We start from the raw sequence: 25959 nt of genomic DNA, 5'->3' as shown, positions 1-25959 counted from the left end.
TAAAGAGTCACCAACCATTTAAGAATATAAGGTCCCACTTTCAAAAAGCAAGCACCAAAGGTAATAATGGAACTATTGACAGGTAAACACATTTTAATGGCAAAGAGCATTTGTAGTAATTGCACCTTTTTAATAAAGGAGAGGTATTAATCAGTTCATTCAGAGTAGAACACAGCATGAATTTTCAAACATTATTTTTACCAATATTTAAAAAATTGTAGCTAAATAAAAATTAGTGATTTTATTTTTTTCATGAAGTATTTAAAAAGTCTTTATACTTTTCTTCCTTTGTTCTCCTAGATTTGTTTTCCTATTGTAAAACGTTCATTTAAATGGGACCAAAATAACAAAAATAGCATTCTTGCTAGGCTGTTCATGCAAAGCTTGTTTTCTCATAAAAATACTTTTTAAAAAGCATGATTTCAAAAATGAAACCTTTAGATTGTCTTTTGTCTCAAAGAAGTAAGATCAGCTTTCCTTCTTCAACCCTCCCAGATTTTTGTTTGGTTTTTTTTGTTTGTTTTGTTTGTTTGTTTGGCTAATTTTGATTAACACCAACCACTGAAGATAAAATTATAGTTTCCAGCACCATTTGTTTCAGTAGGCCAGAGAGACTGAAAATCACATTTTAGGACTCTGAGCCCCTGCTGTGTTTCTCGGGCCCTTCTGGGGTGAGCTGTGCTGGCCCAGCCGCGGCACTGCAGCTCCCGCAGGCTGCAGGGTGGAGCAGGTTCTGGAGCTGCATCACAGAAAGCCATGTCAGCAACTCCATCCCCCCCTGCAAGCTCAGCCTGCACCTCACAGGCAGGTATGGCTGGTAAAAGCATCAGGGTGAAGTAAAGCACAAGGCAAAAACCAGTGTAAAAGGTGTCACAGGGCTCTTGCTGGTAACCAGCTACACCACAAAGACCAAACAAGAAGCAGCTTGACTCCAAGGTCCCAGATTTAGTAAGGGACACAACATCAGAAATATCTGTTTCACTTGGTCACAAAGGATGTCTTTCACTGATTTTTTTTTTTTAATTTTATTTTTTCCAGAATCACTTGTAAGTTATAACATTGGATAGACCTTATGCTGACATTTTTGCTCTATAAGGATTTTTTTTAATTGATTGTGTTTCACAAAGAAATTTAAAATCCTCCCAGAGCTGGCTGCTGCAAGTGATGCAGCCTGAGAGCCCCATTCTTTAGAGCAAGAGCTGCTTCTCTAAGTAAGTGCTTTCTGTGCTCTTGCCTACCTGCTAGGATGGGCTGTGCTGGTGGTATGCAGGCATGCACTGCACTGACAGAGTTCAAGATACCCACCTCCCAGCCCCTTATAATCCTCTGTAAAATAAATATACCAAATTTCTCCCTCAGGTATCTCTTTCAGTCTAAAGCATCTTCTCAAGCTGAACTAGCTTTTCAGATCAACAGCTTATCACAGAATATTTGCTTATAGCACTGCTTTATTCACTGATCATAATGCCAATCTTTTCCTTTCATTCTCACTTTTCATCTTCCCAGGTGCTTAGGAAATATTTTATCAAATTTTGATCAGCATTCACAAAATAAACACTTTATCTCCAGACAGAGCAACATCACCTAATTCGACATATTTTCTCGTATTTTCTGCAATATAAACATTCATAAGCTCAAAAATTAAAACTATGGCTCTGAAATGTATACATCCCATGCTTTTTCAAGCCATACACTACACCCACCACAGAAGTATCCTAGCAAAACTATAAATATTCACTTTGACTGGTCATGGTTCAAGCTATAGATCCATGATTCAGACTTCAGTGTCAGAAAAGCATTATCAGATTTTAATATCATAACAATAAAACAATTGTTTGACCTTGTGTGTATAAAACCATACAGAATTTAATTTCCTAATTTCTGCATCAAGACCCTTATGGCTGGTTAGCCACAGCACATGCAGGAGCTCTCTGTTACTCCACAGTCAGGTCTGAAAGGACTGGGGTCACTCTTGGTTTGGGTCTGCAGTAGAAAATTCAGCCTTTATTCAATATGCTTCACAAGCCTGAAAGTAAATATGAGCAGATGTGTCACTGTCCAGTTCTTTGAAGTATCCTAAACCTGATAATCCAGCTGTTCTAATTACAGTCCTTAAACCAGAGATGATTTTATTCCCGCCATAGCTGAAATCTGTAAAAGTACATGGCTAAGCACAAACATTTCCAAGGTCAAACTTCCATTTTTTCCAATATAAAATCTTTTTCTGCCCAGTTTTTCACAGACTGCCCCTTTACTGTACTGATATGTGGCTTCCAATCTCACTTTTGCCCTACGCAGTTCACCTGCAGTCTCCATGGCAGCCTTTGCTGAGCACAGGCTTCCTGTTCTACTGTGGAGCTGCTCAGCAGATGAGCCTTTAGATGGTCTCAGTTCCCAAGTTCTTAGCTCTGTTTCCTTTGCCCTGATGTTTCATAACAGAAAACTCTGCTCTCTTTCAGGCCACTTTTTTGTTTTTTTTTACCTCCAGTCCAACTTTGGCTAAAAAAGGAAAGGCCATTCTTTGTACAAAGCCTTGAACTTCTGCAAATAACCCTCAAGGAGCAACATATTTAAAGCCCCCTCTGTTCAATGAGTGCATGAACCTGCTATTCACCCAGTAAATTGCACCTCTTACCCCATAGTTAAAAATCCTGCCTGTTGTTGGACTCAATGTAAAGGTTACAATGACACTGCTCAGTTTTGCTGCTGGGAAGACCAGGCAAGGTAAACCTCTCTGCTGCACCCATCAGCATGTTATTAACTTAGATATCACCAAGAATGTTAAGTTCCATATAAAAAGGAATTTGTTTCATTGTTTTGTTTTGTTTTTTTCCTCAGAGGGCATTGTCCTTTTCAGATTTAATGGACACCAAAATAAGTTTCCCCCAAAAAATATAAGTAAAACTTAAAATTCCCCATATTTTGTTCTGACTGTATTCCCAATTACTTTGGAAATTGATTTCATTATATGAAATGTGAGCTAGGAATTCAGAATTTGAGCTGTGCTAGTTATGATTACCAAAACGAATCCTGTAGTATTCCTGCTTCAAGATTAGATTCTCATAATCTAATAAAAGTAGCAGATAATTTTCAATTTCTCAGAGGGAGAGACAATTTTATGGTGATATAATAAATAAAATACATTAAAAGGACCTAAAGAACTTTAATTCTTGATTTCATTGGGAGGTGCTGACACTGTCCACTTCTCAGCTAAAATGTAGCAGCAGTGAGTTGCTTTTATCATCTCTAAAATTTGTAAAGTCATGAAAAAAAGGAAAAAGAATACTTGCAGCAACATCATTTCAGGCTCATTTAATCACTTTCTAGTTCTTTGCACCTTTGACAAAAAGAGTAATAATAACCCCTATGATGGTAATTATTATTGTATTCAGAGGTGAACTTATGTACTGGTTAGACTGGAGGGGCCAGTAGGAGCTGGGGATTCTGCCAGGATATTCAACCAGCCACAGACTGACCTTGAGAAAACAGATATACACAAATGCTGAGCAGGCCAAATTAAGTATTCTCAACAAAATGCTCAGAGCTCTTGGAAGCAGATCAGAGATGACTATTTCAATCTCTGCTCATGTACCTTAGGCCTGACAGATCTGCTCTTAACGAGCAATGAACAAAAGATTTTTCTAAATAAAGAAGAAAGCGATATGTAATGGCAGGTTTCTTATTTCAACAACAGAGGGATTAGTACAGCAATGAACTCAGGGAATGATCATCATTCTCGCCCCAAAATACAATTGTCTTGTTAAATGCCAGGAAAACGTACTCTCAAAACCTGGATTGTGGCAGATCTGCTGTGACGTGCCTGGATGACAGACAACTTATTTTTTCCTTTTCCTTTTTAAAACATGTACTTACTCATCTGGTAAAGAATATGTTATTTCCATAGATAGAATTAAAATGCTTTTTACCACAGGGTCTAAGTGGATGTTCAGGAGAGATACTCCCACTTCACCTGGGTGTTAGACAATCTCCTACCATCCAAGCTTGGGCTCCCCCTGGCCAATTTGTGTCAAGCCATCCTTCCCTGTGGCTGGAAGGTGGCTGTGACAATCCCAGAGCCCAGCCTAGGCTGGTGCAGGGTCAGCTGCAAGCCCTGCTGCTGCAGGAGAGCAGCCAAGGACCCACAGTGCTGCAGGGGTCGTGCTGGAGGGACAGGGTGACCCAAGAGGCCAAGGATGCTGCGCTAAGGTCGGTGTTTTGGTCTTGCTGGAAAGTCCCCGTGTGCCTCGGGATGGTCACACCTGAGCATGGCTGGCTTCACACAGGACTGAGTGAGTTCCCCACAAACTCCCTTCTGCAGGAAAGTCCTGAAGGAAGCTCCACACTCAATGGGTTATTTATAAGAAAATCTCAAGCAAAGGGGAAAACTTTTAAATGAACACCACCAAAGGGAAAGCATTAATAACACAGTAACTTAGTACAAAATAAACAATGAAAATTCATATTTCAAAAGCATGGTGTGAACAAAAATATGCAGGAACACCAAGTACAGTACTGAAGGTTTGATATGAATATTAAATGTGTTTTCTTTAGTCAAAGAAAACCAGTGTGTTTAAGCACACATGAAAAAAAGCTGTTCAAGAACCTCAGACAGGAAAATTGGCTACTCAGGACATGCAAATTGCACTACCGAACTCACTAGTAGGCATCTATCAGACTGAATCTCTCAAAACCTCATTTTCCCATCCAGCAAACTGTAAACATCTCCCTACCTTGGAACACAGGAGATTTACCAAACCCCCAGCTGGCATTTTAAGATGCAGCTCCAGTAGTGCTAACAATCTGGCTGAAGCTATATTAAGCTTTACAGATAAAGAAAATGATATATGCAGGAAGCATATTAATATTAAAAAATACACTTTCAAAACCTGAAGTTAAATTTATGCCATATCAATGACTCTATGACATTTCCATTATTGGATGACTCTTTTTTCCAGCAATTACCTAGGCCAATAAGACATATGCCTGTATGTGTGAGATAGATCACACACCAAAGCAAATACCCAGAATTAAATTACATTCTGTTAATTATCACCTTGCAAAGCTTTGGGACATGTTGACAATTCCAAAATATGAGGAATAAAATAATTATTTTATATTTCTCAACATCTTTTGTATCAATGTTCAGCACTCTTTGGAATTAAAAAAATCATGCAAGCCTAAAAACCACCTGAAAACTATAATAAATAAAAATAAGAGAAATACAGAAGGGCAAGATGAGGCTTTCTGAGGGACTAGGATAACTCACTGAAAGATAAGATTACTAAATTTTATCTTGCAATAAAGTTATAACATTCTGTATCTCAGGGCCATTTTACACTGGTCTACTGCTCTTACTGTCACATGATAATTACAAGAATTAATAATATGAGAGGAATGACTACGCAGCTTTTAAACTATTCACTTTCAACTAATACATATATTAATTTATATATATGTATAAAGATATATAAAAATTAAAATCTGTAATTCTCTTACCTAAGTTTCCCCCTATCTCTCTTCCCACCTATAATTTTGACCTACCTTCAGTTGCCTACTCTATGTCTAAGCTAGGACAGCCTCCCTCAACAGCTGACAGATTTCAGAGGTGGTCCATGAACTTCCCACGGACACCCCAGCTCACAGTGAGATTAGTCAAGCTCTGAAAGCAGCTCACACTCCTTTTTACATACAGAGAGAGACTAGACCACTATCTTAGCTTGGATGTCACAGTACCAAGACAGCAAAAGATAGATTAGATGAATCCCACCCAGGCTTTTCCCCAAGCTGTGTACTAACATCAGTGTTTGTATCTAAAGGAGGAAAAGAGAAAACGAACATTGCATTATTATCTGTTTTACTATGGTTTACACATATAATGGATCGTCTCCTATCTGGATTTTATCAGACTACTCCAATACCCTACAGATCTGCAGGCTACCCACCACACTGGAGAAATTGGGAAGGTATCTATTGCTAAAAGGCTTCAGCTGAGCTCCTCTTTCAACCTATCTGAATGCAAGCTATGTGAAGCACATTTAAAAGATAAAGCAAAAAGCAAAACCATACATTTTAGAGGTTGAAATACGATTGTATCCTCAAAGCACTGTCTCAGCTACAGATAAGCTCAAGCAGCAAAAAGTTTCAAAAGAAAGAGCCCACAAAATTTTAGTGGATGATACAGATCACACACCTCTTAATGTATCTGCAAATTGGATCCTATTTCCAACAGAGATAGACAAACTAAGGCACAGCAAAACTCTTACACAATGAAATGTAAATCACCAACAGTTGGCTTTATATTCTGTAGGGTTATTCCATGACTCCTGGTTTCCCCAAACTATGGGCAGTGAAATGGGCATCTGGAGACAGCAGCAGTTCTACATTCACCATCAAATTGCACATCCACCTGCATTTGTGAGAGCAAGGCAGAGGAATGTGCTTTGGGGTTCACAGATACAGAGAGTACAGAGATGGAAGCACAAGTGCTCGTCCGTGCTGTCACTAGCCAGGGAGAAGATGTGAATTGCAGTGGAAGATGAAATGATGAGAGGTAAATCCAAAAGGGGAAAAAAATCCCAAGGCCAAAACAAGCAACAACAAAAGATTTGGGAAGCATCGACAACATTCCATGTGGCACCTAGCAAAGGAGGATTAACTGTGACTGAACACAGAAATGTGCTTATGCATCAGGCAATAAGCTTTGCAAGAAACTACCTGTTAGAAAAAACACTGAGACTCATAAAACCCAGAAAACATATACAGGTTTTAGCAAGATTTTACTTGCATTTACATTAAAGGTCAGAGAAGAGGAGAATGGAAGCAGGACACTTTGGTGTGAAACTTGTCTACAATAAGGCTTTAAGGGGACAGGACTGTAGCAGCACATTTCTCCCTCTCTCAGGATTTTTCATAGAGGTGCACAAAGAGAAAAGAAAGAGAAAACAATTTCTATTTCTACTCCTTGGTTTTCTCACATAGAATGTGTTTGAAGAATAGTTTACCTGAAGTGAGTACTTGATTAAATTGTAGTGAGGATTGTTTGAGCCTGATGGTCAATCCAATCCACCTGTAACTAGACTCTCAAGAGAAGGTCATGAATTGTGCTAGAGTTAGATATCGAGTAGTAGTATATAGTTTTAACATCTTCCTTTATATGGTATATTAATGTATTTTAACATAGTTATAATAAAAAAATCATTCAGCCTTCTAAATTAAGTCAAACATCATAATTTCTTCCCACTGAGTTCACCTACATTTACAATACAGGACCACAGCCTTTTCAGTAGTGGACCCTTACCTGGACCAGGCAGATTGGCAAACATCCTGTGACAGTTTAGGAGCTTTCAGGATCAGAAGGGGTTTGGAGTGAACAGGGGGATACCTGAGGTTTGCAGGCAAGTAGCTGCCTTCAGAAGATTATATGAAGGCCATATCTAGAGCCAGGTAATTCTTTATGTGTATCTTCAGATGCATGCTTTTGCTTCATACACACATCTTGAATTTCAACTAGATATTTTCAGACATGTCAGACACAATTTTGTCCCACATATCTGATATGGTCTTGCAAACACTGTCCCAGCTGTGTCTTCTATCAACTTACTGTCCTTTTCTGACACTGTCTAATTCCCTTATGTTGCATCAAATGCAAACTATTTATCTTTGCTTTTCATGGCACATTTCCAGCCTCTTTACCTGTCATGACTCTGACATTTGCCTTGTCAAAAATGCCTAACTCCTCTGGCCGCAGCCTTATATTTTTCAAGCAAGCACATTATTGCTTTCTCCCATGTCACTAACCACTCAATTTCTTCCTCTTTTTAATCTCTACCTTATGACTATTTTGCTGTAAGAAAGCCTAGAAGTAATTATGCACCTGGTAGACTGAAACTGCCACCTGTAATGCTGATGAAGCCTTTCAAGCATTCCATCACCCGTGCCAGCATGTTTTTATACCCTCAGAAACTATCTGCAAACTCTTTGGAGAAGATATGGAATGTATTGTTAGCTGTTGCTCACAGTAGGATCCAGTGTGGTCTGTGAATATTTGGAACTAAAAATAGGATTGCTTATGTACTAACCATAAAATGTATTTCAATACTTCATATTTGATGACAGTAAGTTAGGGGCAATTTCTCTCCAGATCTCGGTTCTTAAAATGAAAAGATCTCCCAGTCTGAGGTGGTGAGACATAATCCAATTAAATCTGGCTTGCAGATGCATGCCATGCAGCTCTTCCTAAAAGCATGACAAAGAATGTGTCTTTTTATTGTTTTCAACCCATGTTTTACCATACCAAAATGAGGTAAAACCTATGGTGATGTAACTCAGACAAAAAAAGAAATTCAGGCAACACTGAAACAATTCTCACTGTTTTGCTTGCAGCAGATTGCCAGCTAAATCCTTCCCTTGCTGCTGCATGGATTTGGGTCTGAAGGGCAGTTTAATAAAAGAAATAGCCTCTCCAAAGTGGTAGAAGTTCAATTTCAGGCCTGTCAGCATCAGTGTTCTTGAAAAATAAAAATCTCTTGAGGTAATGTTTCAAACCATATGAAATTAGATGTTTTACTTTGATAGAACTACACTGAATTACGTGATTGGAGAGTTTCCTATACACTGAGGATATTCTGGAGTTATGCTGTGATCAAATCTGTGCCTTTCATTCACCTGCTAAGAGGTGCTCCTGCACATCAACCACAATCATCTGAAAGTGATAACACCTCTTGTTCTGCAAGTTTTGTATCAACAGTCTGCATTTGCCCACCAGCTTTGAGTTGGTTTCATTGCATATTTCAAATAGATGAATGCATTTCTCCAGACTAATGTTGCTGTTTATCAGCACTTCTTGGCTCACAGCAACTGTAGCTGGCTCCAGAATCTAGCTGGAATCAAATTAGCTGTTGATAAATCAGTTGTAAAAAAGCTGAGCAGCTGAATACTTGTACATCACAGATGCGCACAGCTTAACACAAGAGCTTACTGAGAAACTTTTCAGGGTAGTTTAACATCAGTGAACCTCAAATAACTGCAGCTATGTATGTGTCTTTGAAGGGCAGACACAAGTTGACAGAAGCAGGAGGCTTCACTAGCTCGATGGAAGTGTCTGTGGGGAAAACTAGTCATGAACTAGTTCTCTGTGGTATGAGATGGTCTCCTTTGGACAGGAGCCACACTGAGCTGGCACAGACAGTGAGCCTCAGGCCCCAAACTAATACGACAGCACAGATTTAGCCCAGAGTTGAGTGTCCCTAATCACCTGTGACAGTCAATAGTGACAGTACTCTTCCTTCCCCAAGGAGCCCCTCCCTTCTCACCACCTGATTTGGCCACCTAGTTCTGTACCAGTCATCAGCTGGTGTAAATATTCTGCTATGGCCTTACAAGCTTTGAAGAGTTGTGATGCCTTTTGGAACAACAAAAGCAATGGACAGAAAGTAAGTTCTCTTTTTAAACCTATAAATGAGCCTTTTCCTTCCCTCTCTTCATCTGGCTTGGCGTCATTTCTGTATAAAAACCTTGGCTTCCTTTGTGTTCACAATGTAGTGTTCAGGTGACAAATCTAAGAACAGATCTCTCAACAGAATCTCTTGTCAGCTGCAAACCCCACAAATGCTTTCACTGTTAACTAGCAAACCATTAAAGTCTCCAAAATGACAGTATGGTTGCCAATATTCTCAGCTTCAAACCACTAAGTACCTTCTCTTCTGCTTTTTAGTTAAACAGGGAAAAAAAAATCCATCTCACCAATGTCATCCTATCTGCAGTCCAAGTGCTCATCACACATCCAGAGTGGTTACAGTTGTATTCCTGGAATTGTTATTATTACTCACAGTTTTTTTTCCCTGTATTTTCTTTGTTAGAACTGGAAGTTTACCTTCATTTTCTATTTTCCCTTTTAGTCAGTTGTATTAAGAGGCTTTATTGTTGCTTTTACTTTTTCTATTTTTTACCAGAATTCACAGCATTTTGTGCCTCTAATGTTTGATGGGGGGTTTTTAACCTTTAGAACATCTTAATATTCATTTTGCTGTGGATTTCAGTAGCTGAATGTTTCTGTATTCTTGTTAACAGAAGCAACCCAAAAATTAGTTCAGCAAAATTTCAGAATCATTAAATGGTTGGAAACTGGGTTCTTGCAATATGGACTTTCATATGAAAGTCACAACAAAGCCCAGGGTGGTAAAATTGATCTAAAGCACCAAACACAGATTAAAATCAGCCACCTCAGGCCAGCTAAATTCTACTAAATGTCTAATGACCACTGTGATTAAAATGAGGATGTAACACAAATAAAAACTGCATCTGGGTTTTACTTACAGTTGTGACAGGTGGCTCCCATGTAGCCTGTATTGTTACAGTCACAGTAAAAGGTGCTCCAGGACTGGGAGCATTTTCCTCCATGTTCACAGTAGTTGGGTAAACATCTAAATGGAGACATTAAAAAATGTAATTATTTATAAATATTTCTGCAAAAATAATGTGCTGAGGGAAAAAAAATCAAAACCGACAGAACTGTCTCAACTCCTCATTCAAGCAAGAGTTTCCTAGGGCTGAAATACTTGTATAATGAAAGAATTATTTCTTTCTCTGTGATTCACATCCAAGCACTGAAGAAAACAACATTTAAGCTATCCAGAAGTAAAGATAACTCTAAATAAAAACATACCACTTGTTAGCTATTAAAGTGTAATGAACTTTCTGACCACAAAGCAAGACAAGTAGCAGGTGAAAATGCTGAAATCTTGTTCCAAAGGAGAATCCCCTGTTCTCTGATGGAACAGGCACTATTGTTATCAAAACTAGGCTAAGTTACATCTGTGGTAACACTAACAGCATGCAAATCTCTTAAGTGAGAAGAAAAATATGCTTCAATTATGAGTTCTGTACTCTCTTCCTTATTTTAGTTGGTGTGCCTCTGAAGTATTATTGTGAAACAAATTATTAAAAGAAGAAAGAGGCACAACAGCATGCAGCTCAGGAAATGAACAGAAATAAAAACTGTGGGAGACAAATTCAATCTCCAGGACAAGAAGTGAATGCTGATCTGAACTCCCCTGGTATAAACGTATGCAGTGCAATGGAGTTACACCAGCTTAAATGGAAACAGACTGTTCTCTTATTTGCCTTTTTTTTCATTTTATTTCTTTCCCTCTTACTGTATATTAATCTCTTTTACACAATATGTCTGACTTTTGGAAAATAAGTAACTTGTTCATACTGCTGATTCAATTGTGATGGGTGGGTGGCGAGGAAATAGGCAATCAATTTATCCTTTACACTACAGAACTCCATTAGGACTTGCTTTGCTGTAATTTGAGCTTCAAAACTCTTTTGGTGCCCAGATCTTTCCAGGGTGTTTGTGTGAAATCACTGATGCTACCTTGAGATTTTTCTAGCTGAAGATGTGGCTTTATTGCAGTTCATCTTATCCCTAGGATTTTTTTTTTTTTTTGCATTCAAGTATGTCTATTACCCTCAGCAGTGGCTTTCAATCTGTTTCTTCTAGATTACTTACAATTAAAACCCATTCCATGCCAGCAAGCAGAAAACCTGTATGTCACTAACAGCCATCTTCACCATCCTTCTGAGCCTCATCAGCCAAGTTTTCATCAATTTACTCGAGTCCAAGGCTGTTTGGAGCTGCCAAACCTTGACAAGCCAAAGGAACCTGTTCATGTGCCCAGAGGCCTGTCAGAACAGCCTCTTGTCCTCAATATGCTCCATGCTCGTTCATCCAAACTCACATCTTTTCATCTCTATCAGTGAGTCTAAGATTCATTCCAGAACACAGCTTCACTTGATCACTATTTATACTATTATACATAAGATTATAAAGGTCATATAAAAATATTAACATGAAAGATCACTTTTATCAATGCTTGCTCAATTACTGAAGTAATTACTTATTATGCAAATATGAGAGAAATAAGGAATTCAAGAAAGTATGTTATTTAAAACTATCTGCAACGTTTTTTAAAACATTTCTAAGATATATTGGCTGTTGCACTACAACGTGAAATAACTCACACATGCATGCTAGATGCAAAAGAGGGAAAAAGGAGGAAGTTTATTCCTGACTTTGCAATATACAGAATTCTAAAAGTGACAGTGGATTGGAGGAAGAAATTGCTACTTCTCTAACTACACTGGTCAAACCAACTGTTTATCAATTCTCTCCTCCCACAAAGAATGTAAAACAAACTGTATTTACATGGCAGTGCATGAGAAACTCCAGTAGAAATATGTAAATATTAGAAGGCATAGAAAACTTTTAGAAGAACTTTAAAACTTTTAGAAGAATGAGGCAACAATTGGTCTTATAAAAATAATTGTCATGGCTTCCATTAATCACTGAGCTCAAGCACAAAATGAGGACAGAGTATGAGAACTACATTCCTAGTTTTCTAATAGCTCTCCAGGAAGCTATTTCCAATGCTGTGGGAGAATGTCTTGTTTCTAAAACAAGAAAGAAATAAAGCAGAAGGCAAAATCCTCTGGGTTTGCCCTACCCTGCTGTGCCTTGTAGGACCCTGCCAGCCACCAGAGCCAAGAGCTTCATTCCAGAGGCAAAGCACAGGAGTACAACAGCTCTGTAGTGCTACATGTGAATTTCACCTCACATTTACTCATATTTGTACTTTGGTGGTGCTTGCCCTTGCCCTCAGCACACTGCTTTTAATTCCACAGTGACAAGCATTCCTTTGTGTCACCTGTACAGCATCAGCCCTAGTCACATCACGGGGAGGCTGGTGAGAAGGAGCATATGATGTTAATAGAGCTCTTTGGAGAGATAAAAAGGATAGTGCTGTTTTATTATCATAACTTACATCATCAGTGTAATGGACAAATATGCTTTTTGCCTACTTTAAACTACCTTTTATTAATTAACCCAATGCAGTAGAGCTAATTACTTACAATTTGTGGTTTGCCAAAGGCCTGTATTAGAGGCTTAGCCACATTTATTCCCATTAAACAGTTTCCTTTTAAAGACTTTAGAAAGTTGAAGGTCACTCCTTATTTCTACTTGTCTTATGAATGCAAATACTTTTTCTTCTCCCAACAATGCACAAAATGCAAGTCAAACTAACCCTGTCAGCTTTTAATGATATTCATAAATTCAGAATTAAATCTTTTTTTATTCCTTAGTCTATTTGCTTTAATTAACACCAACTGCATTGATCTTGTTTTTGGTCAGATAACTAGCCCTTCTAAAAGCTTATGAAACAAATTTCTTTGCAGCTCTAAGAATTACCATAATCCCATTCTAGCTGAGCAGTTGTATCTTAATTAGAAGCAAATTTTTTCCTAATTGTGAGAGAACTCAAAATTAAGAAATACCTACAATTAAAATAATCAAGGCATGGATAAGTCACAGATTGTTGCATTTGTGAACCGTCCTAGATCCTGATGTTGAAGGATTTAAACTCATGTAATTTAAAATATAAATTAATATTTGAATTCTAATAGAAACAAACACTTTCAGCAAAAAATGCAGTGGTATCACAGAACATTTCCTAGACAAAAATTTGCATCAGGCAGCCTCTGACCTATTTGCCATTGAAACAAACAAACAGTTCAACTCAATTTTTGCAAGAAATGTAAATGAGACACTTGAAAATTTATGGATTATCCTAAGAAAGCTTGAGACAGACCAGAGACTCTGATCTTCCCCATTTAATCATATAATATATATCACAGTGAAAAATTTTTATTAAAAAAAAAAAGTGAAGCAAATTAGTTTTTCCCTCATTCAGCTAAGCTGGAAAATGCACAACTTAGCCATCTAAGTAAGCAATATGCAGAGCCTGCACAAAAGGCTTCACTGTCCTTGGATGAAACATTCACCTCCAAAACTGTAGGTGTGCTTCCTTTGAAATCAAAGGACAAACTGCACAGACATCAGGGGGGAGAAATTCGGGACTTTGATGGGAGTGATGAAGAAATAACAATGGCAAAATTACTTGAGTGGGAAGGCTGAAGGAGCTCTATACATGTGATGTTACACTTGACTGGAAATAAACCCAGTGTACTTTCAATAAGCACCTCTGAGATGTTTTTATAGTCAGCACAATACATTCAGCACTACCCTCGATCCCTCCTAAGTAAAGCAGGAAGGAGAGGGAGCCATCACAGAGAGAAAGAAAAAAAGAGCACACCCCCTAAATATCAAGATGGTATACATACATAGTTTTTAGATGAGCACTGAGTCTCTAAAACTCAGTAATGCTGTAACAAAAAAAAAAAACACACATGAAATTTTGGAAGACTATCTATCAATAAAGCATTGTCTTAAATATTGTATCAAATTAATTTTATTTCAGCATGTTTTCCTATTTGCAGCCAGCAGCTATTTAATTTATAATTAATAAAATTTAACATTAAAAAAGATGACTTCATATAGTGGGCATATAAGTCTGATGAAACTCATGATGCTGCTGTAATAGACTATATTTTGCTTTAGTAAACTGGTGTCTTTCCACTAAACTCAATAGATTGAGGCCAATTGAAACAACATAGATTTCAACCCTGCTGTGCTGAGCTGTAAATCTGGGAAATTCCTTGCCAAAGGTTATTTTTGATACAAAAAAATGGCTTCAAGGGGAGACCAGACAATCATTTTGAAGAGAAATTTAGCAGTGCTACCAGACAGGCAATGTGTAGCAACTTCAGAGGATTACCAAGGGGAAAACTAAGGAAGACCGAGAGTATCAGAAAAAGCACATCCCACTCTTATTTTGCCCTGGATGTCCTTTTATGGTAGAAGAGTGGGCTAGGTCTCCTTAACTAAAGAAAGAAAAAAGAGCTTCCAGAACTCGAGGAAGAAAGAAACAGTGTGTAAAAGCAATATTACAACGGGCTGCAAAATAATTAATACTCTTCAGAGGTTTTCCTCAACAGACATTTCCTCCTCATCACCACACATTCCAAATTCTCTTTCCTCATCCAACTTTAGAAAACTGACCAACAACTTACTAAAAAGTCTTGTGGTATTCTTTATTTTTTATTTTTAAGTCCTCTACATTTTCTTTCCTAAATTTATTATATTATGAGAACTCCTGGAGTACAAAGAGTAGAAGACTAATGTGAACAGACAACTCCTCTTTTCCATGACTGAAATCATCTTGTCTATCCTACTGAATTGATGCAAAAAACAAAAAACAAAAACAAAACAAAAAAAAACACCAAAAAACCCCCAAAAAAACCCAAACCAAACCAAAACAAACCTCAATAATTTATAACAAAGGTAGGTTTTTCTTCTTTGCGAGAGTTGCAAAACTCGATGAAAAAACTTTTAAAATATATTATTATTTCCACTGTTGGTCACCTTGGTTCTCAGACCCTGCACTTGCATACTACTGTGAGACCAGCATTTAAAAGATCTGGACACTGATGCCAACAGCCCTTGGGCATGAGTAGCACAGAAATGTGGAAGAGGTTGTTCTGGGACTGGCACTAGTGAAGGAAAAGCCTGTTCTCTGTGCCTTAGATAAAAGGCATTTTTTAAGGTTTGATTGCACTGTTGCTAGAACACCTACATTTTTAATATAGGTAAATGTGCTGACAGTTTGGCTTAGCATCAGCAGAAAGGATTTTATATAAATAAATTTGAAAAATCAAAAAGGGAAACAAATAAACCATCCTGTACCGACAGCTGTTCCATTTAGAATTCATCATTTTACAAAGCAAAAGCAGAAAAGCCATCTGCAAAACTCAAATAAACAAAGCATCCCCATATCTGGCCTTTAATTTACCGTGGCATTGCACATCCCATGGATTTTAACTCTAAAGGAACAGCAACAGGAGAGAACTCTATTCAGGTTCCCCCCAAACTCAATTCCACACTCAAGCAGGATTTCAAAAACTAATAAATTAGCCCCTTACCTACTTGCAAACTGCATTCTTTCTCCACAGGGGTCTCATTCAGGACAAATCCCCTCTCCCACCCTAGTGAGAAGTCCCTACACTCACAGGGACAAAGCTAACTTTCTCCAAAATCAGCACCTTTCCACATGTAGAAGTCACTGCAGTTATAGGAAGGCATTCAACCTGCTCAAAGCAATCTTTTACCTACCCTGGACAGGATTTACTGAATGATGCTGACAAATCTGAAGGCTCTGTCTTTAATTTGCTCTGAAACACAGCACTTACACAGACTAGTGAACACTTCATGGGCCTGGATTGTCATTCTCTGCAACTGGTATTGCATGTAAGAAACAAGGACAGGGAAAACACCATTAAGGAAGGGCAAGCAAAACCAATTTATGGCATTTCACAAACAATATGAGCATTCCTTTTCATTCTCATTAAAGAAACACAAAGCCTAGAAAACTGCCCCCTCCTCAGAGATAGTATTTTCCACTGTTAACTGCTTATTTTTTTCCAGGAATTTGCTGGAATATTTTCTTGTTGTCTATCACAGAGCAAGAGCATCTGAGTGCGAAGATCATATCCCAGTCCAAGAGCAGGAAACTGTGCTACATGGTTTTATTATACTCCAGTGTCAATCAGCCCTTAAGCTATTGGAGAGAAGCTCTGCCATTACCAGTATTATTCAGCTGCTTTAAACATTAGAATAGATATAAGGAGATGAAGGAATGCTCCTCAGAATTATGGGGATTTTAATTCCAACACCCAGGCTTTAGATACCTGTGGGTTTGAATTTTTTAAATCTGACTCTGCTTTTCTGCATCCTGTCCTTCCATCTTAAAATCTGTGTGGTATTGAGAGGATTTCCAAGATCACACTTCAAAATGCTACCTACAAGGGTCTAATTCCAGTAATTTAGTTCCATTAGTTAGCATGTCTAATTTGTGATATAGGTGCACACTTTAGGGAACCACCTAAGAGACTGTTCAACTCTCCTAGAACATCATGCCCTCCTCTATTTCTAATACTATTTTCTTCACTGTATAGTGATCATTACAAGGCATTAAGTCATTAAGATACATTTTTCTCTTTTTCTTTTCCCATAATATAATATAGCTTGGATTTAAGACACCTTCCCCATTCCATTTTCACATCCATTTCACATCCCCCAAACCTCATTCCAGTGTTCTGCTTTGGCTTAGTATTTTTTGAAAACTTTTTCCCTTTTTCCTTACATAAACTATATTAAGACATGAAACTTCAGTAGCCCTGAGCTATTTGTCCACTGAATCCTAAAACAGGCAAAAGAGACAAAATATAAGGGGAAAATTTTCACTCACAAGACGGAAGTCACCTATTTAAGGTGAAACAAAACATCAGAAGAACTACTTATCTGGACCATCAGACCTCTATAGCTAGACAGGACAGTCTCTCCTGCAGCATTTAAAGGTAAAAAAATCTAGATTTGGGTATTTCAGCATCTGAAGGTGTGCAGTCTAAACGTTTTGTTTTGGCTGAGGGTGGAGACATACTTGGACAATTCTCAAACCAAACTTGGGATTTATGCAAAATCAGAAACATTTTGAAAAAGGGCACAACATCCCTTCTTATGTGTTCAGCTCATTCCAGCTTTGATCACCATCCAATTTCAAGGAATGTGATGTAAAAACATCCCACTCATTGCTATAAAAGCAAGAAGGGAAATCATAAGAGAATTTCCTGCAAAGAGAAAGTAATATGCACTGTAAAATAATTGTCATTTCTGCAGAGAAGGCACTAAATACTGAAGATAGAGAAACTATCGAGAATGAAAAGGATGGATGCCAAATTGGAGGTTGGGGGGGTTTTTTAATTATTCTTTCTACAATGCACTTCAGATATTTATGCGGGGTTAAATGCGATAGTAAATGTTTGATTTTTTTAATCCCAGCCTGGGATTCTAACAAAAAAATTAAAATTCATTGGCCATAATTAGCCAGAGTATTTTTTCTCTTGCATGGCCAAGCTAGGGGATAAAAGGATCATATGAAGTTTGGCTTCTGCTGCAAGGCATACATTAAATCTAAGAGGAGAGTTAAGAAATATAAAAAACCACTATGCTTTTATCAGATTTATCCTAACACCCTTCACCTGCACTAGTAATTAATTTCCCAAAGGCCCATTTTGACAGTACAAAACACGAAGCAATGCTAAATTCAGCACTAGAAGTAAAGGAAGAAAAAGTAAAAAAAATTTCTTTCTTACGAGTAAAAATTGATAATAAAATATAATAGAATCTACAAAGGAAATAGGCATAAAGCATGTTTTAAAAGGTCAGCTCTATTTAGCAAGGAAAAAGAACACTTTAAGCTAATTTATTTAGAAAATACTATGAAGAATTTTCACAGATAAAACACGGGTATGGATAAAAGAATAGGGACTAAGGACACTATTTGTGCTCCACAACGAAGCAGTTGAGGGAAGCCAACTCATGAATCAACCCATATATTTCTCCCTAATGAAGTAAAACTGTAAACACCAATCTCATCACAGTGATTATTATGGAGACCACATGCCCCTCTCTCCATTTGGATTGGCTGGGAGAATTGGAATATGCAGATGAATCTTGGTTTAATGAGGATGGTAACATTAGTGTGCCTGTGTCTGCTTGCTGATGCTACAGGGATGGGACCTTGCCAGGATTCAGAAGAAAATATCTGAAGTCAGGTTTGTGTTCCTCATGGCACATCACTGGAATTCCCAGGATGTCCTATGCCATCCGTCCATCTGCTAAGGTGAATTCAACATGAATATTTTTTCCTTCCCCCTCTCTCCCAGATCACTTAAGGAACTGAAGTCCCTGGTGCTGTCCTTGACAAGTACTGTCAGTATTTGCTAAAGCAAGGGCAAGGTGCCAGCCAAGTAAAAATAGGACAACCCAGGCAGAGCTTCATCAGCACAAAATCAACATGAGCTGCAGCAATCAGATTAAAGTACCTCAGCAGCTGCAGGCAGGGAGAGCAACACATCCATTATCTATGCAAACTTGTGAACCTGAGCCTAAAGAAAAGCAGGATCTGGCTACCCTCATAGTTCCTTTATGGATAATGACAGGCTTAACACATAAAAGACTTTCCTAATCCGAAGACAACCCAGTCTAATTTATTCAAGTGCAAATCATGTATAGAATTTATGACAATAAAACTATGGATGTACAATACCGTTCTTCTCCATCTGCTTCAGCCTCACCTCTGACCAGGGAAACTGTCACCAATAAGTCCATCACTTCAAGGTATTTCAGTTCTGGCAGGATTGACAGAATCATAAAATTTCAGACTCCTTAACAGGGTTTTCTCTGTCACTGGGCAACAAAAATACCTCATCCTTTGTGATGGGGGCTGAGGAGTTAAAAACATTAATGGAACCAATGTCATCATTATGGATGTGTTCCAAGAGTATTTGCCTCAAAAGCCTGGTGAATGTAAACATTTGTCCAGCACCACCTTGTGGGGCAAAAGAGACAATTTCCATATGAGGTGCAAATTCAAAGGAAAAAGAGAATGACTTCTCTATTTACAACAGCTCTTCAGCACAAGTTACCCCAACAGCAATGCCTCCTAAGCATTCTTCCTTATAGACTTTGCAGGAGCTGGTACAGGAAACCACACCAGAGCTCACCTGTTTGTGTACACACAGCATGCAAGAACTCCTGCAAATGGAATTTTCTTCTATGAGACTAAGACCTCAAAGCAGTCTGTCCCACTGCTTTCAAGAAGTGCATGAGCTTAATCAAGCCATGCCTTCAGGCTCTGGGCAATACTGCAGCCCTTGCTGCTCTGTTCCAAGGGGTCCATCTGTGGTAAGAGCAGCCAGCCTTGCTCAGCCCAAAGGGAGCATCTGTGCCGTATGATGAAGGACTGGGAATCCACTGCATTTCTGCACTGAGGTTTAATGATTTTCTGGCACATCTTCCTAATAACCATGGTAACTCTTGAGCTGCAATGTCCCTTGAGCCCACATTCCTGCATCTATTCTCTGAACAGGATGCCAACCACAGCAAACAACCAACTCAGCTTCAGGACTGGAGCTAGTATTTCTAGTCACAAAATCTGGCATTCAAGCCAATTGCTGAATGGGAAATCCCAGAGCTTCTCAACTCTGTGGCCAAATTCTCAGCATCTGAATATTTGTTTTCCTACCCATTTCATTTATTTTTAAATGAGAGGCTGACTGAATTTTCCCCAGGCTATGCCTTCCATTGTTGGCCCACACACAGACAGACCCACACGCCCACTATTTCCACTGACACAAAGGAAGAGAAAACACAGTGCAGAAGGTATTAATACTTAGCAAAATGCACACTGAGATTCAAATGTATTTTGAGATTAGCATAGCTATGATGCAATATATTTTACTTTTGAGCAACAGAGGTACAGAGAGACACATACAATGAAAACAATATTTTGGAAACAGTGAGGGTCTTGGTCTTCCTAGTTCTAAATTTATCTTGTCCCTCCAGTCTTGCTTCAGATTAACGGTGCCTCCCCTTTGATTTCCTTACTTTGACAATACCACAGCAAAAATGCTGATGAAATAAGTTCAAGAGCATCCCACTTTGCCAGCTTCCAGCTTTCAGCCATCTGTGCCTTATGAATTCATGCACTCTTTACTACCTTTTTCCTTTACATTTGACCTCTACAGCATCTAGCAACATCCAATTTGATGTTGTGTAAGATTTGAACTTGTGAGAAACTGCACATTCCTGTTTATAATTCACCTCCTTCCTGCTGTTCTTCATCACACAACCCTGCCCAGCTCTCTCTTCTCCAGGCTAAAGAGTCCAAGACTATTTCATCTCTCCTTGCAGAGAACAGTTTGTAGCACACCAAAGAAGAGAGTGTCAGTTTTAGAAACAGCCATGAGGGCTGAATGACAGATTTACAGACTGTGCAGTCAGAGCTGCACACTCCTCTGAGTGGCCCAGAGAGGACACACTTCCTGCAAAGGGCTGGGCAGGCCAAGGAGGAGGTCAGTGAATACATCCAACTGGATTTGCATTTCATCTTTTAGCAACTAAAATAGAGGGTTGTGAAGGGATCCATACAGAGCTGTTATCTTGATTTACTAGGGGGAAGATGTTTCTGTAGTTATCCAGTGCCTCAGTGCCTGCCTTCTCTAAACTTCTCACTCTCATTTACACCACATCTGAAAGGGATACAGGCACCTCCAAGAAGTCACAGGACCTCAAGAAAACAGAGAGACAAGTAGAAGGGAATCAGGTTACTTTTCATCAAAGAAAATAATACCACTAACCGTAATGGAGTTTAACCACTAGTCTAGACATCATGAAATTTGCAAAAGAGATAACCCAAAAAAAACCCCAGAGCAATAAATTCTGCAATCACATAGCTTTCTTCCAAGTTGTAAAAATGAATCATGTGGTTTTTAGAAGTAAAAAAAAACAAATCAGGACATATGGATAGGTTCTGCTGCTCCTTCTCTCTCACTTCATATATCTCTATATCTATCTACATATATCAGGTTATTTAGAAAAAAACCCATAACTTTGGGCTACACAGTCCCTCCTCACAGCTGCAGTGCTGCCTTAGATTATCTAGAGATACACTGACTAAAATGAGCTTTCTCACAGGTCTGAGACTTTGGACTTTGTGAGCTGAATTCCTGAAAAAATTTTCCCATGTTTTTGGTAGATTTTTTTGCTCTTTGTTTTGGTTGGTTTTTTTTGTTTTTTTTTTTTTTTTTTTCATTTATGCACTGTTATTGTTGACATTTCAGAACCCCCAAAGCAAGAACAAGGCACAGCTGTTCCAGCTGCAGGAAAAGCTAGAGAGAATGCACAGAGCTGGATGGAATTTGGAAGATCACTCAGTCCATGCTCACACCCCAAGGCAGGTTCACCCACACCCGCGTTCATTATTTCTCACAGACTCATCCAACTTTTCCTAAAGCCTCCCAGTGACAGAGGCTTGACAGTCTCCTCAGGCAGTCTGTGCCACGGCAGCTCTCCTATACATCCTGGGCAGAAAGGATGGTTATTCCCTTCAGTGCTGCAGCAGCCTTTGAGTATCTAAGACACTTATGCTGCCTCCCCTCAGCAATCTCTTCTGGTTAAAGAATTTAGTCAGCCTGAGCTCTGTCAGTCTTGGTGCTGTGACCACTTCCCTGGGGAGTCTGTTCCAGTGTCCAAAAAGCTTCTGGGTGAAGAACTTTTTTCTAACTTCCAACCTAAACCTCCTCTGATGCAGCTGCAGGCCATTCCAAGTCCTGTCACAGGTCACCACCACAGAGAAGGGCTCAGCCCTGGCCCCTCCTCTTGCCCTCACTAGAAGATGAAATGAGTGAGGTCTCTCCTCTTTTCCTCCAGGCTGAACAGACCAAGTGCCATCAGCTGCTCCTCAAACAGCTTCCCCTCAAGGCAGATCACCATCTTCACTGCCGCCCTTTGGATGCTCTCTCAGGTCCTTTGTTATATCACAGATAACTTTTTTTTTGTCTGTGTGATGAATACATTTAACAGGAAAGGTGGCATTATGTAAAACAATCCCACTCTTATTATGCTTAGATCTTTGCTCTAATTAATTTTATAGTATGATCACAGACTAATGCTTGTCATCCTTGGGACACTAAAGAGAAGGGAGATATTTTCAGCAGTACCACTGAGTTGCATGCAGCCTGGACTTGGTGACAGTGAAGGCACTGGAGATGTCCCACAGCACCTCTGCATCATACCAGAAGAGTTATTTTTTGTTTCAACATAAAATCACATAAAGTGCTTTTAAATGGTCCACTCGATCTTAAATAATCTGTTTTTCCAAGAAAACAGCAAAATTCTCTCTCTCAGTTCCTAGGAAAGATGACATTTTGCTTCCTTTTGTAAAATTAGCAACATCTTTTTCCATTCTACCTCAGAATGGTAAAATTCCATCTACCATTTCAGACACACCAAGTATGAAATTCACATTCCCCTGAATTAAGTGGAAAGGGATTTGACCAGCCAAGTCAGTAATTTCTCCATTTAAATTAACAAAAATGAACATACAAAGATGAGCAAAAAAGTCTTGCATCACAAACGTTTTGCCCACTTATCAAAAGACTGCAGCTCCAGCAGGCTGATTCCTCCTACAGGAAGGAATAATGGAAATCAGCTGTCAACTTCATCTAAGTAACATGTCTGAAAAAAAAAATTAAATGCTTACAGTCCTAATGCATTTCCAAAATATCCTTATTACTTCCCTAACTATTTGAAGCACATGAAATTTCCAGCAGTTTCATTTCTACTTTTCAGAACTTAGGTAGATAAAAAAAAAACAAAACACCAAAAACAAAAACCAAGAAAAATCGGAGAACCTCCTATTCCACATACTAGCTTCAATGTACACATTTCCATAAATGATTCAGAAATATTTAGACACTAGAAATCCATAAGAAGAAAAAGCGATTTACTGAATACTTTAAAAACATTGGTTTCTTATTTCCTCTCTTCTGTTTATGGGAAAATCTGGGGTTCCTGTTTCATCTTAGGAGGGATGTGGATCACTATTTAAACCAAAATGTTTCTCTGGCAGATGCAGACATTCCATCATTATATTGTCCCACTGAATTGGCAGTATTGCACATGAGATGTACCATATCCTCATCATGAACGTGCTGTAATGGCTAACAAGAATAATTGTAGATGATTTATTTAAGCAGAACCAGCTTATATATTAAGGGTATGACATGTTCTGATGAATCAACTAATTTTTCCTTCTCTTTCATTTCCTCTAGAACTTCAAAGCAATCAAATGTTGTTTATGCATAAAATTTAATCCTTTCACCAATCTATAGTTTGATTGAATTTGCATACTCTATTTCCTACAAGTCAATGTGAAGAGAGCCTCGTGTAATTGAAACCATTTCCCCTCCAGTCCTCCTATCTTTGTTGCAGTATTTTCTATTAGTAGCTCTATTATGCCTAATATCTGTAATGTTGGCAGATTAGAATTTTCACTTAATGCAACCTGTATTTATAAACCACTAGGATGAAAAAAGAACAAATACAAGAAAGAGGAAATAATAATTACCTGTCTTTGATGCCACACAGATCAATGTGTAAATCACTAAAATTCCCCAGGGAGCCTTGCTGAACTAAAATGAGGTCCTTGGGCTGGTTATCAATAAAGATGAGCCTCATACAGCCTTGAAAACCAGTAATGGGATTTAAACACTGGGAATCGGTGAAATTGTCAGGGCACCCTGTGGGAAAAAGAGAAGAGGCAGAGAAGAATATTGGAATGTTCAACTATTTCTGCTGGGATTTCCTGATGCAAGAACTCAGAGACTTATTATTCCAAATGTTTTTATTCCTTCTGCTATGCAGCCTCCTGGGTTATAAATTCTCCAGTTAGGGGAAAAAAGGAAAAAAATAAGAGAGAAGCCAGCCACTGAAAGTATCACAATTTGAGGTTTCCACCTTGTGAAACATACTTGTGTTGAACAAAATCAAACTGTGATTTTTTTTTTGCATTTTCTTTAAACTCCAAAGTTGATAGCAACTAAAGCATGAGTTGTTAAAAGAGTTGTACAAAATGTAAATCCTTATGGTTAAATTCTGCTGCTGAAGCAATGTGCAGATGAAATTTTGTGGGCAGCAAGAAAGCCATTTTTATCTGAGTTTCCCCAGTATTTAGACAGCTCTGAGATCCAAAGCCTCCTGTACATCCTCACTAAGTGCTGTATCTACAGAGTTTATCAAGATCAGAACCATATTACAGTAAGCACGACACAGAAATATATTAAAGACAGTTAATGACAAATGTACAAAACTCAAAAAAATACCAATGAGCTGATCAGGCTCAGAGACAGTTAATGACATTAATGTTTGTACTCCACTCCAAAAAGCAGAATATAGTATTTTTCAATACTTTTTTTCCATTTTCTAAATTGAGCTAAACCTACCTTTGAAGATTTGAGTTGTATATCACCTAAGCTCCAAAAAGTCACTGAGCCTAATCAGGACAATGGTATCTAAAGGACTGCTGATAACATTAGTAATTCTAAAGCCTTTTAACCAGGAATAAAAAACCAAACAAACAAAAAACCCAAAAAACCAAACCAAAAACCACTCATGGTTAATATAGCTTTGTAGACTTTGCATATATTGTCAGATACATGTAGATACCCATTGACTACCACTACCAGTAGTCCACTTTTACTGCTCTGCTTGCAGTTCTGCTTGTTCTCTGTCTTCCAGGCTTTACCAATACCCTTCAACCTGTCCACAGTGCTGAATGCACTGCAATTAAATCAGTCCTTACCTTTGCTCTTAGCTGCAAACAGCACACCTAGAGAGAACTCTGTGGTGAGCACCTGAGGATCTGCATCACAAAAACCTCTCTGAAACAACCTACCTCCAAAATAGTATGTGTTCCCAGAGTACATCCTAGAGACAGTGGTTGCATGGCTGGCGGTGGCAGCATCGTTGTCCAGTGTCAAGGTAATCCGATGCCTTCTGGCATTGATGTTCACAGAATGCCAAAGCCCATCGTGGAGATTAGTGCCTGGCAAAAAACATGCACCAAGTGAAAAAAAAGACGTGCAGGAGACAACTGTGTTCTTCAAATCTCCTCTTGCTTCCAACTTGTGACCGCGAATATGCAGCTGAGCTATAAAAAGTGAGAACTCTAGCTAAGAACTCATTACCTCTGGAAACAAGCTGGCATAGAAGAAAGGGCCCAGGAAAAGGGACGTTTTGAGAGTATTTAAGTAGGTCATCTCACATTTTGATCTAAGCTTGTACTACTGCAGGCACTCATCAAGCTAGTCAATCCTTCAACTTTCTGGTAGCACACTGTTACCATTTTGGAGGTTTTTATGTCTATGTTCAGTCTGTTGGTAAATGCTTGCAAGTCCAAAAGTGTGCAGAGATCTCTACTGAGCTTCTGGTACTAAACACATGTGTGAGGTGGCAGGATTAGATTCAGTGAAACACTTGTAGCCTGTTCTCAGGCTCCAGCCTGAAACCTGACTGACTCCAGCAGGTATCAGTAGTATTTGTGTTTCTTAAAACCCTCCACCAGCAATGCAGCACATGGTACTATTAATGGATGTACAGAA

At 38.6% G+C, this 25959-nt stretch overlaps 1 protein-coding gene across 2 annotated transcripts in view; it reads right to left on the bottom strand.

Moving 5' to 3' along the window:
• CNTNAP5 (contactin associated protein family member 5) overlaps positions 1 to 25959 on the bottom strand; it is a 414440-nt gene that overhangs the window by 102444 nt on the left and 286037 nt on the right. For both annotated transcript variants that reach the window (XM_030277243.4, XM_072932032.1), the window contains 3 exons: positions 25254 to 25403; positions 23928 to 24099; positions 10315 to 10421 (listed from right to left, as the gene is read on the bottom strand). In XM_030277243.4, coding sequence (XP_030133103.4) covers positions 10315 to 10421; positions 23928 to 24099; positions 25254 to 25403 — 429 coding nt within the window. The remainder of the gene's footprint in view (positions 1 to 10314; positions 10422 to 23927; positions 24100 to 25253; positions 25404 to 25959) is intronic.

The sequence above is a fragment of the Taeniopygia guttata genome, chromosome 7, assembly GCF_048771995.1.
Source record: "Taeniopygia guttata chromosome 7, bTaeGut7.mat, whole genome shotgun sequence".
Taxonomy (NCBI): Eukaryota; Metazoa; Chordata; class Aves; order Passeriformes; family Estrildidae; genus Taeniopygia; species Taeniopygia guttata.
The sequence above is the reverse complement of the archived record's forward strand: the minus strand, read 5'-3'. Positions and strand labels throughout refer to the sequence as shown.